The 13,373-nt window shown below is 36.4% G+C and overlaps 4 protein-coding genes across 4 annotated transcripts in view; all 4 read right to left on the bottom strand.

Annotated features, from left to right (window-relative positions):
* Positions 1-1,403, bottom strand: part of LOC105167538 (berberine bridge enzyme-like 23) — a 1,806-nt gene extending 403 nt beyond the window's left edge. Inside the window, exon 1 of the mRNA XM_020695826.1 lies at positions 1-1,403. This exon is cut by the window's left edge and continues 403 nt beyond it. Within this exon, the coding sequence (XP_020551485.1) occupies positions 1-1,402 (1,402 nt within the window). The 5' untranslated portion in view covers position 1,403.
* Positions 1,963-4,166, bottom strand: LOC105167246 (berberine bridge enzyme-like 13). Its single transcript, XM_011086877.2, has one exon. It carries the CDS (start codon positions 3,827-3,829, stop codon positions 2,201-2,203), a length of 1,629 nt encoding a protein of 542 aa, XP_011085179.1. The 5' UTR covers positions 3,830-4,166; the 3' UTR covers positions 1,963-2,200.
* On the bottom strand, positions 6,938-9,101 carry LOC105167537 (berberine bridge enzyme-like 8). Its single transcript, XM_011087308.1, has 2 exons — positions 9,069-9,101; positions 6,938-8,784 (listed from the first exon to the last, which is right to left on the bottom strand). The coding sequence occupies exons 1-2, from the start codon at positions 9,099-9,101 to the stop codon at positions 7,219-7,221; spliced, it is 1,599 nt and encodes a 532-aa protein (XP_011085610.1). The 3' UTR covers positions 6,938-7,218.
* LOC105167536 (berberine bridge enzyme-like 21) lies at positions 10,924-12,605 on the bottom strand. The gene has a single exon (XM_011087307.2). The coding sequence runs from the start codon at positions 12,549-12,551 to the stop codon at positions 10,953-10,955; it is 1,599 nt and encodes a 532-aa protein (XP_011085609.1). The 5' UTR covers positions 12,552-12,605; the 3' UTR covers positions 10,924-10,952.

Genomic DNA, 13,373 nt, shown 5'->3' with positions numbered 1-13,373 from the left:
CACTCCACTTCACCAAGTACTGTATGTTAAACAGATTCCCTTTTCTGTGGGGGAAAGGGAGCTCGTATTCTGATATCTTTTCCATCTTTCCTCCGAAAGGGTCCATTATCACAAATGCTATCTCTTCTTGCACAAGTGCTTCCCTAATGCCTTCTAAAGCACTTTCTGGAATCGCTTTCCCTGCGAAATCTGTTTTTGCCTTGAAATAGCTCTTGTATTGGACTATTCTATCCAGCAAAGCTTCCATTTTCTCATCTCTTTCAAATCCGGCGAAGTACATTACAGACTCTATCCAACTCATTTCGGTACAGTTTTCTTCCAGCAAGCCTAATTCTGGGAAGCTCTTTCTCATCACTGGTACCAGTTCATTTACGGGCCCAAGAAATAGTGAGTTAAACAAGACCTCAACTGTTTTCTGCGTCGCTTTGGTAGTTCCATCCGGATGCTGAATGACAATTCTGATGAATAGATCTTCCGGCAGCTTATCTGCTACATGTTGCCATTTATCCACAAGTTGTATGCCTTCTTGGTCTAGATTCTTGTGAATAGTAAAAACGGTCACAACAGGTGGAACTCGAACCAGCTTGATCTTCCAGGCTATTATGATTCCAAAGCTGCCTCCTCCACCTCCTCTAATAGCCCAGAACAAGTCTTCTCCCATTGATTCTCGATTGAGTATGTCTCCATTCGCATCCATGAAATAAGCATCAATGATGTTATCTGCAGCTAGGCCATGCTTTCTGAGTAACGTCCCAAATCCTCCTCCACTGAAGTGCCCTCCAACGCCTACACTCGGGCATATCCCTGCAGGGAAACCATGAACTCTGCTCTTCTCCGCAATGCTATAATATAGTTCACCAAGTGTTGCCCCTGACTGAACCCATGCTGTTTCTTCCTCCAAATTAACGCTGATGGAACAGAGATTGATGAGATCAATCATCACAAATGGGGTTTTGCAGAGGTAAGAGAGGCCTTCGTAGTCGTGACCCCCGCTCTTGACTCTGATTTGCAAATTCTGCTTTCGGGAACAAATGATGGCCACTCGGATTTCATCAGCACTGTACGGTGTGATGATGTATCGAGGTTTAAGGGACGATGAGTTTAACCATCTGGGATTTTGTTGAGCAGACTGCAGTAGATTGAAATATGATGTGGAGCCTGGAGTGTGGAGGTACTTAAAGGATTTAAGGTATCCTGCAGAAGAATGGATGGACATGCAACGAACAAAATTTTCATGATTTGCACTACAAAATTTAAGTGAAATGAAAAGGAAAAGTAGGAGATGCAGAGCATGAGAGGTCATTTTGCAGATCATCAAGCAGAGAAGTGTAAGGGTGAGGTTTGTTCTCTCAAACAACGCGCATTGTATTTTCACTTTGAATGATGATTCCAAAGTCCTCATAAAATCTTTAAAAAGATTGATGGAAACTGTAGTCTGTCTTTCATGCATATTATTAGTCAATAGTCATATTAGTCGGCTGTTGCTCCTTACCAGATATTATTTTACAAAGGCATCTTGCTCAGCTATCAACCCCCTACAGTTGTCTGCAATGAACTTGTCAAACTTGAGAAGTTTCTCAGTGCTTGTAGCTTTTGGATTGTCCTCATTCATTGATTCTTCCGTCACCCTCATCGGATGTATACCAATTTAATCCTTTGGTAAGGCAATTATCTGTGCATTTAGGTACTGAGGTCATTACTGTTCACTTGGGCCTTTTGAGACTAAATAATCGACATTATCAGTCATTCAAGAAGCTTCTCTTCGAAAAAGACTTCAACTAACAAACTAGGTAATGAATTCAACTAACAAACTAGGTAATGAATTCAACTTCGAATAGTGGGCTGACGTATTTTTAAATTCCAAAGAGGACGCCTGTCAAATTTGCCGAATAAGTGAAATCCTTGACCAAAAATCGATGAAAGACAGAGTATGACATAGTTTGACTTGAGAGGCACGAGATATCCCGAAAGCATAAAATGTTGCTCCGGAGGGGCTTCTCAAATATGACTCCCCCTTGATTTTTATCTTTATTGGAAAAGCAAGAGCATAAAGAGTTTGATATGGCAGTTAGATTACAGTGCGAGATTATCAAAATAGTAAATATTACAAACGAAATGACAAACAGAACTATGAGGGGCAACCTTATAGAGCATGCTAATAACAATCTTATGAACTCTCATGTAGCCATCCGACCATGTCTCAGTGGAACGTACTCTTCTCTCTTCCCTCATTCATCAAGGGAAGAGTTGGGATACTCTGTTCATGTCTGAAGAAATTATCGGGATCAACTTTGGTCTTCACTTTGACTAGCCTTATAAAGTTGTCTTTGAAATATTTGGTACCCCACAAACTTGCCTCTATAAAACTGGAGCCATTTTTGTTCATTCCCAGATCAAGATCCCGGTAGTTCACGTAGGCTTCTCTTGGGAGCATGGAAGCATATGCAGCCATGTAATTGTACAGCCTCCTAATCCAGTCCATGTGCTTGGCCTCGGATTCTGGTTTGTCATCGTTCCAAAGGGTTAGGTATTGTATTTTAAATATGACACCTTTCCTGTGAGGAAAAGGAGTTTCAGATTCCGAAATTTTACTCATCATTCCACCGTAAGGATTAAATATCACCAACGGTGAATCTTCTTCCATAAGCCTTTTCCAAAGACCTTCAAGCCCGTCCTCCGGTATGGGCTTTCTAACAAAGTCCGATTTGGCTTTGAAGTAGTTCTTGAATAAAGACTTCCCCTGGAGCAAAACTTCAGGTGGCGTTTTCGATGGGTAACCAGCAATATAGAGCACCGACTCAATCCAGCTCATTTCGATGCAATCCTTTCGCGTCAATCCCAATTCAGGGAAGCTCACTTCCATCACATCCAATAGTCTATCTATTCTGCCGAGAAACAAAGCATTATAAGAAGTTTGCACGGTTCTCTCACCTTTTTTGGCACCGTTCACTACTTGTATGATGACTCTGATGAAGAGATCTTCATCAAGCTTATCAGCAACTTGTTGCCATTTGTAGAGAATCTTGGTCGCACCTTCTTCCAGGGTCTTTGGAACTGTGAAAACTGTGACAGTTGCCGGAACAGGAACCAATCTTACTTTCCACGCAAGTATAATCCCAAAGCTAGCCCCTCCACCACCCCTAATAGCCCAGAAGAGATCTTCTCCCATGGACTCCCTATCAAGAATCCTGCCACTGGCATCAACTATTCTTGCATCAATCACATTATCGGCTCCAAGCCCATATTTCCTCATCATGGTGCCATAGGCTCCTCCAGTTATATGCCCTCCAATTCCCAAGCTGGTGCATAGACCGGCAGGAAAGCCATGAGTTTTGCTTTTCTGTGAAATCCTGTAATAAAGTTCACCAACCGTTGCACCGGCCTGAACCCATGCGCTGCTATCCTGCATATCTACGCTGACGGAGCGAAGTTTTGAAAGGTCCAATATGATGAATGGTTCTTCCATTTCAGATATGTAAGAGAGGCCTTCATAATCATGACCTCCGCTTCGTAATCTGAGCTGGATGCCTAATTCATTGGCGCAAATTACAGCAGCTTGGACATGGTTTTCAACTAATGGTGTGAAGATGAGCTGAGGCTTAGGCACAGAAGAACCCAGGCATCTGAGGTTTTGTGCAGAAGATTGGAGAATGGAATTAAAGGAAGCATTGTTAGGGGTACAAAAAGCTGTGGAAAAAGGAATGGAGAGCTCGGAGTTGAGCATAATGCACTGGTAGAATTTTTCATGAATTGGCTGTGAAGCGGCTAAGGAAGCTAATACAAGAATTATGCTGAAAGTAAGAGGGAGAGAAGTTGAGGATGGCATCATAATTATAATTTGACGAGATGATGATATTGTTTGTTGTGTGTTATGAGGAGGGAGGCAAGGAAGAGTGTGGTCTCCTATTTATGCATTTGATGGTCTGGTTGTGTATGAGTTGAGATGAGCTAATGCCAACGTCAAAAGCTCAAGAATAGAATAATTGGTAAGTAGGTATCTCGAAATGATGAGTTTAGAAAATGGATAAGCTTGCTTTAGGAATTTCCAAGATTTTGACTGCAAGTCTTGGTTGGTTTTTTTATGTCTTTGAGAGCACATTTCTTGCCTTCTAATGGCCAGTTTATGCCCAAATTGTTGCTTAAAGGATATCTCTTATCTTTAAGTGGCGAAAATAGCACGTAACATTCTAGTCTAAAAGAGTAGGAAGCGTTTAACAAGACGAGAAAATTATACAAATCTACATTGATTGACTGCTAAAAATGCAAGCAACCCAATTAAATTTGTGGTGCTCCCACCCTCTGCTTTATTCTTTATAAGCAAAGAGAAATCGCTTAAATCCAATTTATTCTCATTAAGATTGTGCATCTGATTTTACATACAATGTTATCTTTGCTGCTAATAAGTTGTCAATTCTAGCTAAAAACAGCGTCGGTAATTCTGTTGTAGTTAAAAACGCAACTTAAATAAGGGTACGTAGGTAGATACTAACATATGTGAAAGTGATGCAAGAATTGGGTAATTTGAGAGTGACTGCCTGTTGGTCCGGCAGGAATGGTGGTTGAGATTAAGTTGACATGGCAAGTTTTGCCAACATTGTGGCAGTGATAGCTCGTGAAATGGGTGGATTCCAAGAATCTCACTGTCAAATTCTTGAATTTATTACGCCAAGGAGATGAAGACTTGTGAAAATGTTGGTGGTAATGGTAGTGGTAGTGGTGGGCACTCTGTCAATTATTACAGGCAGTGCTATGTGCAAAACAGGAATTACATGTAGGGATGGAAGTTGGGATGCAGTAAACCATGAAAAGAAGAGAAAACATTAGCACTGCAGAAACGGCTAAACAAACAAAAAGGAAGTTTAGGAGATGTGCAGATGTGATTTGCAACTAACACTTAGATACTGCTGCCCTTTAGGAAATATATATTTGTATACTTCTGACCTGATATTTCTTTTAGATGGTAAAATGATCAAGAGTAGTGAGTAGCAATGTGAAAGAAGATTAAGATGGTAGGGAAAAGTTTAACCCCTAATTAATTAAGGTTGTCAAAACTGTAGATAAATTGAAAAATATATAATTAAAATTATAGAAAACTAAAACATATATTAAATTACAATGTAATTTACTTTTATGCAAAGTTTACAATTTTTAGGCATTTGATTTTTCTTTTTCTTTTTTCCAATCAAAGAGCAACTAATGAATGAGATTTAATCAATAACCCACAAACAAATTAAATTTCCACATTCTTAACAAAAAATAAATGAATTGAGCTGAAAATATAAGTACAATCATTATCTAACAAAACTATTACAATAATCATTCTGTTGACATCAATATCTATTAGAATGATCATCCTACTATGCAGTAAACCGACTCCAGCTATACAGCAGATAACATCCCATGCACCTGGTTAGATTCGAATCAATAAGCATTAAGATCATGAGGCCTCAACTTCACCGTTTAAACTAAGCCTTATTGATTGTTATTTGCCAAGTTAATGTCATCAAACTTGAAACAGACTATTTAGTGATGTATATATGGTAACTTTAACAACAACAAATTGAAACAATTTATTTCACTAAGCATTAACAACAAAAATTATAAGAAAGATCAAAGTTGAAAAAATACTACTGACACTTAATCGAATCAATATTTAGTATAGATGAAAGGATTCAAATTCTCAATTGTGGTTCTAAATTAAACTGATTTATAACTAGTTTCGGGAATAGGACCAAAGTAAATTCCCTAGGTAGAATTTGGTAGGTTAAGGAAATATAATCAATATTATTCGATCAATAAATTAAATTCCTTTTAATCATATAAAAAAACTAAAATTATGAAAATTCATAATTTAGTCAAAATAATTTAACTTTTATAAAAGAACCCTTCAAATATATATGTAATATTAAATTACATATGAATTATTTGCGTCCACCTCGCTTGAGATTTAAATTTCAATATTTGGCAAATTAAAAACCCTCCCTTCTTTGTATTTTTGGTCAAAGATTGAAACCATATTTCAGTTAAAAATAAAATAACTTAAACAAATAAATTGAGAAGCAATACATTATTTTCTAAAACTAATTTAGGGTTAATCATTTGAAATGAAAATACCAAAAATGAGAATTAAATTTTGAAAATCTTTTCAACTATACACAAGAATATTAATTTGTGTAGATAGAATCATAAATATACCTTAAAAGAATCATATGACCAATATTTTAATTTAAGCCAGATTAAATTAATAATTTGAATAAGAATGGTAACTAAATGTGAACCACTTATTATTATCAAAATACTATTTTTATGAATGGTACAAAAGATAAAGAGTAAATTAAATCTATTATCCTCAATAACTTAAAAGAATATGTTAGTCCTAAAGTAAAATAAAAACAAATCATAATAAAATGAATTTGCTTCTTGAAATGATAAAAGAAAAATACAAAATGTAAGTATTTATTAAAACAAACACTCCAGATTTATTTTACATGGTCAAATGCATACATAATTTTTGAAATATTATAGTTGTAATTTTACTCAATACAATATCAAATTATCAAAATTTTAGGTTCAAAAATGTATCAAATGCACCTTTTTAGAGTTTTTTAATAAATAAAATAAACCTTATATATTATTAAAGATGATTATTCTAGCATATATATATATATATATATTATCTCAATTTTGAAAATACATATAAAAAATCTTCGGACTATCTTAATATATATTATTTGTGATTATTTTATAAGATAAAATCAATATATAGATATGTATATACGTAGTGTTAGTCGCAGGGTGGGAATGTGAAAGTGAAAAGCTAGAGAAAGATGGATGCAAAATAAAAGTATTACGTATTACATATTACATATATATTAGAATGTAATTAGTCATAAGATGGCTTAATTGGATCCTGAAAATATTATTAGTATATATTGGCTGATATTAAAAAATTGAACTTCTGGCTAATGGAGGGGTACGGTGCGGCGCCCAAATATATATGTATCATCCTGTCCTGGGGATGGCAAATGAATGATATATATGTATCATCCTGTCCTGGGGATGGCAAATGAATGATACTATAGCTCTCGTCGACTAGAAAATGGAAAAACTGGAAAATTAAGAGATTTTAGATTGATGATAAAATAGAGTGTTGCATGGTCGACGTTCAACAAAATATTATTTAGAAACATGTTATGTTTTACCCGATCATCATATTAATTATTTCCTCAGAGTAGGAATGCTTTGCTCATTCCTGAACAAGTTGGTGGGATCAACCTTCGTTTTCACCTGCACCAATCGATCAAAATTGCCCTTGAAATACTTGATTCCATAAACCTTTGCTTTCTCATAGGCATCCCCACCGTTGTCCGTACTTCCAATGTTAATGTCTCTATAATTAAGAAATGCTTCTCTTGGATTCTTAGACACGTATGGTGTCATAAACTGATAAAACTTGCTGAGGTTCTCTATGTTGCTTTTTTCCACGGCGGCTCCTCCTGCTTCATTCCATATTACTAAGTACTGAATTTTGAATATATTTCCTGCCCTGTGAGGGAACGGGATTTCCGCTTCTGGAATTTCGCCCATCCTTCCACCATACGGATTGAACTGCATCCATATATTTCCAGACGCCGCCATTCTATTCAGTGCTTCCCGCAATCCATCCTTGGGGATCGGAGTTTTCACGTAATCAGACTTCATCTTAGAGGCGCTGGGAAACGCTGATTTCCTGACTAGCAAAGCAGTTTCCGGAGTCCCCTCGGGATAATCTGCAAAATATAACACCGATCTAATCCAGCTTATCTCCTTGCACTCCTCCTTCTTCAATCCCAGTTCAGGAAAGCCCGATTTTATAAGAGCCACCAATTTATTGGCATCACCTAGGAACAACGCAATAAATGACGCCCTGACCGACGTTTTGTTCTTTTCTCCAGCATACGTCTGCAAGAACACCCTGACAAAGAGATCTTTGTCAAATTTGTCCGCAATGTATTGCCAACGATGAACAAGATCTGTTGCATTCTCTTCCAAGGTTTTTGTAACCCGGAAAACTGTCACCTCCGGGGGCACACGTATTAGGTTGATTTTGAATGCCAGCACAACACCAAAACTGGCAGCACCACCTCCTCTGATAGCCCAGAAAAGATCTTCCCCCATTGCTTTCCTGTCCAAAATCCTCCCATTTGCATCAACGATCTTTGCATCAACCACATTGTCTACAGAAAGTCCAAATTTCCGCATCAAGTTGCCATAGCCACCTCCACTGAAATGTCCACCAATACCAAGAGTTGTGCAAACTCCAGCAGGGAAAGCATGGACTTTACTCTTTTGCCAAATTGAGTAATAGAGTTCTCCAAGTGTGGCGCCAGCTTCAACCCAGGCGGTTTCGTCCTCCAGGTTAATATCAATAGATCTGAGATTAAACAAATCAAGAACGATAAAGGGGTTATTTGATTTTGATGTATATGAAAGGCCTTCATAGTCGTGGCCTCCACTTCGGATTTTGAGTTGTATTCCGGAAATCTTGGCGCATGTTACAATGTCTTGGACTTGGGACTCCAGGAAAGGTGTCAAGATTAAAGTGGGCTTGGGGGTGGTGGAAGTGTTGAAACGGCTGTTTCTAATGTATTCTTGCAAAACAGATGTGTAGTTTGTGCTCTTTGGGGTGTAGGTTATATTTGCCAATTGCTGTGGTGGGATTTTGCGGCTGGACAGGCAATCGAGAAAGGGGGCGGAGGCTGCAAAGGAAAAGGAATTGAGATAGCAAAGAAAAAGGAGTAGAAGCTGAAGGGTAATTCATAGTATGATGTTAATAGAGAAGTAGTGGGGCTTGGGGGCTTTAAATAGCGTGGGAGAGAGCGTGATCTCTGTCCTTAATGCACTCCATACACTACCAGTCAATCAAGGATTATAGCAACTTTTTACCTTCTTAGAACAAGATTGTTATACATAAAAAAATCCTGGTTAATTAACGAGATCCCAGTCTTTGCAGTTAATAATATATGCTTTATCCATTACAAATTTGAGAATATTGAGGTGACTGATGGAATGATATATATCGTACGTACAGGTGAAAATCTTGTCAAGGTTGTCTTAATCATCTCAACATTATATAATGTATGTATAGCAACACAACATTTCAAGCATATAATTATGCCTCTTTAATATATATGCATCCAAGAAATCTTGTGGTATTTAATTAATTTAGTCCAAAATAATTTTAACATATATGCATGGAAACTATATACATCTGAATGAAATATATCATATAGAATTAATATTAGCTATTTTTGCAGCACAGGTAAAATGTATATATATAAAACCCAAAGGATTTGGTTCTTGAAATACATACATCTTAATCTTTTCATTTTAATTAATATAGGCGAGAATGAGAAATTATTTTGTCCATCCCCAAAAATAAAAATTTTTGAGGTCCAATTTCGGAATCATAAAGTAATTAATTGTGTAAATGTGGATTGGGATTGATTTTGATTATTTCTGTAATATATGATTGAGGAAATAGGGGGGATTGGTAACCTTATAAGATTATTGTACGTGGTCTGTAATGTATAGTGTATTCATCAGTTACAAATATATATAGAAATATTAAAGTGTATTGATTATGGTTTTTCTGTAATTAAAAGTGACCGGCGTTAATTACTACTAATTAATTCTCTCTTACTTACACCGCTCTAATTAATTGTTTCGCCTCCACATCATCACCACCGTAAATATATACTCCACACAGATATATTTAATTCCCCCTCCCCCACCTTTTTTTTTTTTTTCATTTTTTTTGGTTTACTGATCCCAATTATTATTGTTGTTGTTATTATAATACAAAAATATCTATTAATATATGCCATTTTTTAACTTGATAATTATATTATTATGTAAACTTATCTATTAATAACTGAATACATTCTCCAAATTATGTTATAATTATCGAAGCATAAGTAACAATAAAATAATAAATTAAAAAGAATCACTCTAATACGATATAAAACAAATCAATACACCGAATAGGTTGTGAGGCTTGCAATTGGACTTATAATCTTATACTTTGTTTAGTCATAAAAATTTGGTCCCAACTATTCAATCAAAATATCATATACCACATTTTCATTTGTTATTTTGAGAGATAAGTTGAAGTTTACTTCATTTTAATGTCAAAATTTATAGAAACAGTTTTATAGATTTAAATACTAATAAACATATTCACTATGTTAGTTATTGATGAATAGATATATGAAATTTATTATTGATTCACTGTAAGAAATATATAATATTTAACTATGACTGATTGTCATGGTTAAGAATTAATAGTTGTAGCAAAAAAGTTATTGATCACAATCACACAACGGTTGTTGGCCCTTTTTTTTTGTTTGCGAATATTACTAATATATTTGCAATGGCTAAAAGTCGTGATAAAAATAATTTTTATAGTGAATAAATTAAATTTTTGTTTAATTATAATTAATAATAATTATTTACTACAGTTTCAATCCATAGCCAATAGTAATTTTTTTTGTGGTGATTCATTCTTCGCCATAATTTGATGTAATCATTTTGCTTCTCTAGCAATAAAAAAATATATATATCTCTTCATTAATTATAAGTAAATTCATATACATTCATTTTTCTGTAGAATTTGAATTAACTAGATTTTCTTAAACACCATCCAATCATTTTATTTCATCCAATACATATAAAGTTGAGTTTTATGAATTTAAACCCAATACCAAATCCCATTTGGCAGAGTCTATACAGCGAAAAAAGGATACCAATGTTGAACATTACAAAAGCTGATAAATTATATAAGTTTGTACCCCAAATTTATTGCAAAATCTTCATAAATCAATTTAGTCAAACATATATATATATATGGTGAGTACCAATACTATCTATATATATGCTGGCTGCATTGTCATGACTCATGATTTCCTCTATTCTTATGCTTTTCTTCCTCCAACGGGCAGGACAGGAATGCTTTGTTCGTTCCTGAACACATTATCTGGATCAACAATGGTTTTGATTTTCACCAACCTGTCAAAATTGTTAGGTTTGAAGTATTTCAACCCATACACCTTTCCTTGCTCGTAGCTGTTCTTAGAGTTGTCCGAGGTGCCAATGTCTAAGTCGCGATAATTGAGATATGCTTCTCTCGGCTGCTTGGAGACGAAAGGAGTCATGAAACTGTACAATTCTCTGATTTGCTTGATGTAATTCTTGTCAGCTGCCTCGCCTTCTTCTTTCCAGTTCACCGAGTACTGGATCTTGTAAATGTTGCCAGCTCTGTGAGGAAATGGCGTTGCAGACTCAGGAATCTGGCTCATTATTCCACCGTAAGAATTGAAAACAAGGCCAACTTTGCCGATCTCCACCATCTTGTTGAAAAGTGATTCCAGGCCCTCTTTTGCAATCGGGGTTTTTACGTAATCTGATTTCCGCTTTAAGAAGTTGACCGAATCAGGAGTCCTGTTCAGCAAAACACTTGGAGATGTGGTGTTGTCGAAATTAGCCCAGTAAAGAACCGAATTAATCCAGGGCATTTCGGTGCAATCGGGTTTTTTCAACCCCAATTCAGGGAATTGAGAATCCGTGATGGGCAAAAGCCTGTCGGCGTTTCCAAGGAACAACCCTATAAACGTTGCTCGAACACTTCTCGTACTGTTCACCGTAATAGGCTGCAGCAGAACCCTGATAAAGAGATCATTGTCAATTTTGTCAATAACTTGTTGGTACTTAGAAACAGCTTCAACTGCGTTCTCATTGTAATTTCTTTCCACTCGGAAAACAGTGACAATTGGTGGCACCGGAACTAGCTTTATCTTATAGGCCAGAATGACACCAAAACTGGCACCCCCGCCGCCACGAATTGCCCAGAAAAGATCCTCCCCCATGGATTTCCGGTCCAGAACTCTGCCCTTAGCGTCTACAATGCGGGCATCAATCACATGATCAACCGTGAGACCATATTTTCTTAGCATGTTACCGTATCCACCGCCGCTGATGTGACCGCCTACGCCAACGGTGGGGCAAACTCCCGCGGGGAATCCGAGCACATTGCTTTTCTCCCAGATTCTATAATAGAGTTCGCCGAGCAACGCCCCCGATTGCACCCAGGCGGTTTGGTCCTCCAAGCTGACATTGATGGACCTGAAATTGAACATGTCGAGGATGACAAAATCTTTGTCAGAGACGTAAGAAATGCCCTCGTAATCGTGGCCGCCGCTGCGGATTTTGATCTGAACCCCCAGTTGCTTGGAGCACAAGACGGAGACGGTGACATGGGATTCAACGGTGGGGGTGATGATTGTGGAGGGTTTGGGAGTGGTGGAGACGTTGAAGCGACGGTTCCTGATATAGGACACAAGAACAGTTGTGAAGGAGGGATTGTTGGGGCTGTACAGGATTCTTGAAATTTGGTCTCTTGGGATTTTGTTTTGGGCAAAGCACTGGAGAAAGGAGTCGTAAACTGGTTGTGGAGAGGCAAAGGCATTAAGGAAATAAAGGAAAAGGATAAAGAAAAGAGCAACAAATTTCTCCATTTATGCTTGTACAAGAGTGGATCGCACTTGGTTTTTCTGAAAACCCTTTGAGAATTATTATTGTTTATCTTTGTTGGGTCAAGAAAAGGAATTAATTGGATTGGAGTTTATATAGAGGAAAGGGGAGAAATCAAATTTCAGTCCACTCAATGGAATTGGAAGAAATTTAATTCAAATTGAGATTGGAAGAGAGGCATGCACCATTAAAGGCGGGGGGGAATTCAAAAGATTGTAATTTACTACACACAATGATGCCAACAATGGTGCCATTTTCGTATCTGGGCTAAGGAAATCATATTTTTGATTTTCCCTTTTTGAGCCTTCCTTCTATATACAATTAATTAAGCAATAATTTAATCATATATGGTATAATAATAATAATAACAATGCAACATCTTAATTTTCTTTTCATCATGAAAATACAATATCATGGGCTGAATATTTATCGCCAGCTGGTCTCTCGCATCATATTTAGATAATAAAGTAAATATTGACAAAACTTGAAAAATAAAACAATTTAATATAACTAACCAAAATTTTAAAAAGCGGTTTACCTAAAAAGAAAATTTTAAAAAGCATCTTTCTGTTTCCTCAAACAAAGATGCGTTTTATTGAGAAAATTGAATCTCAAATTAATGATAGGTTATAAATTATATATAATTAAGCTCTAATTATTCCACTTAATTACTATGATGGTACACTTTTTAGAACTAAACACGTCTAAGAGAACCAAAAATGGGTATCATCTAACGACGAAAATCACCTTTTGGTAAAATCAAGCTACAAATATATGAGCAGTGAAGTTGGGAAATGTAAACGACG

The sequence above is a fragment of the Sesamum indicum genome, linkage group LG8 (genome assembly GCF_000512975.1).
Source record: "Sesamum indicum cultivar Zhongzhi No. 13 linkage group LG8, S_indicum_v1.0, whole genome shotgun sequence".
Lineage (NCBI taxonomy): Eukaryota > Viridiplantae > Streptophyta > Magnoliopsida > Lamiales > Pedaliaceae > Sesamum > Sesamum indicum.
Note: the sequence above shows the minus strand (reverse complement) of the source record. Positions and strands in the feature narration are given on the sequence as shown.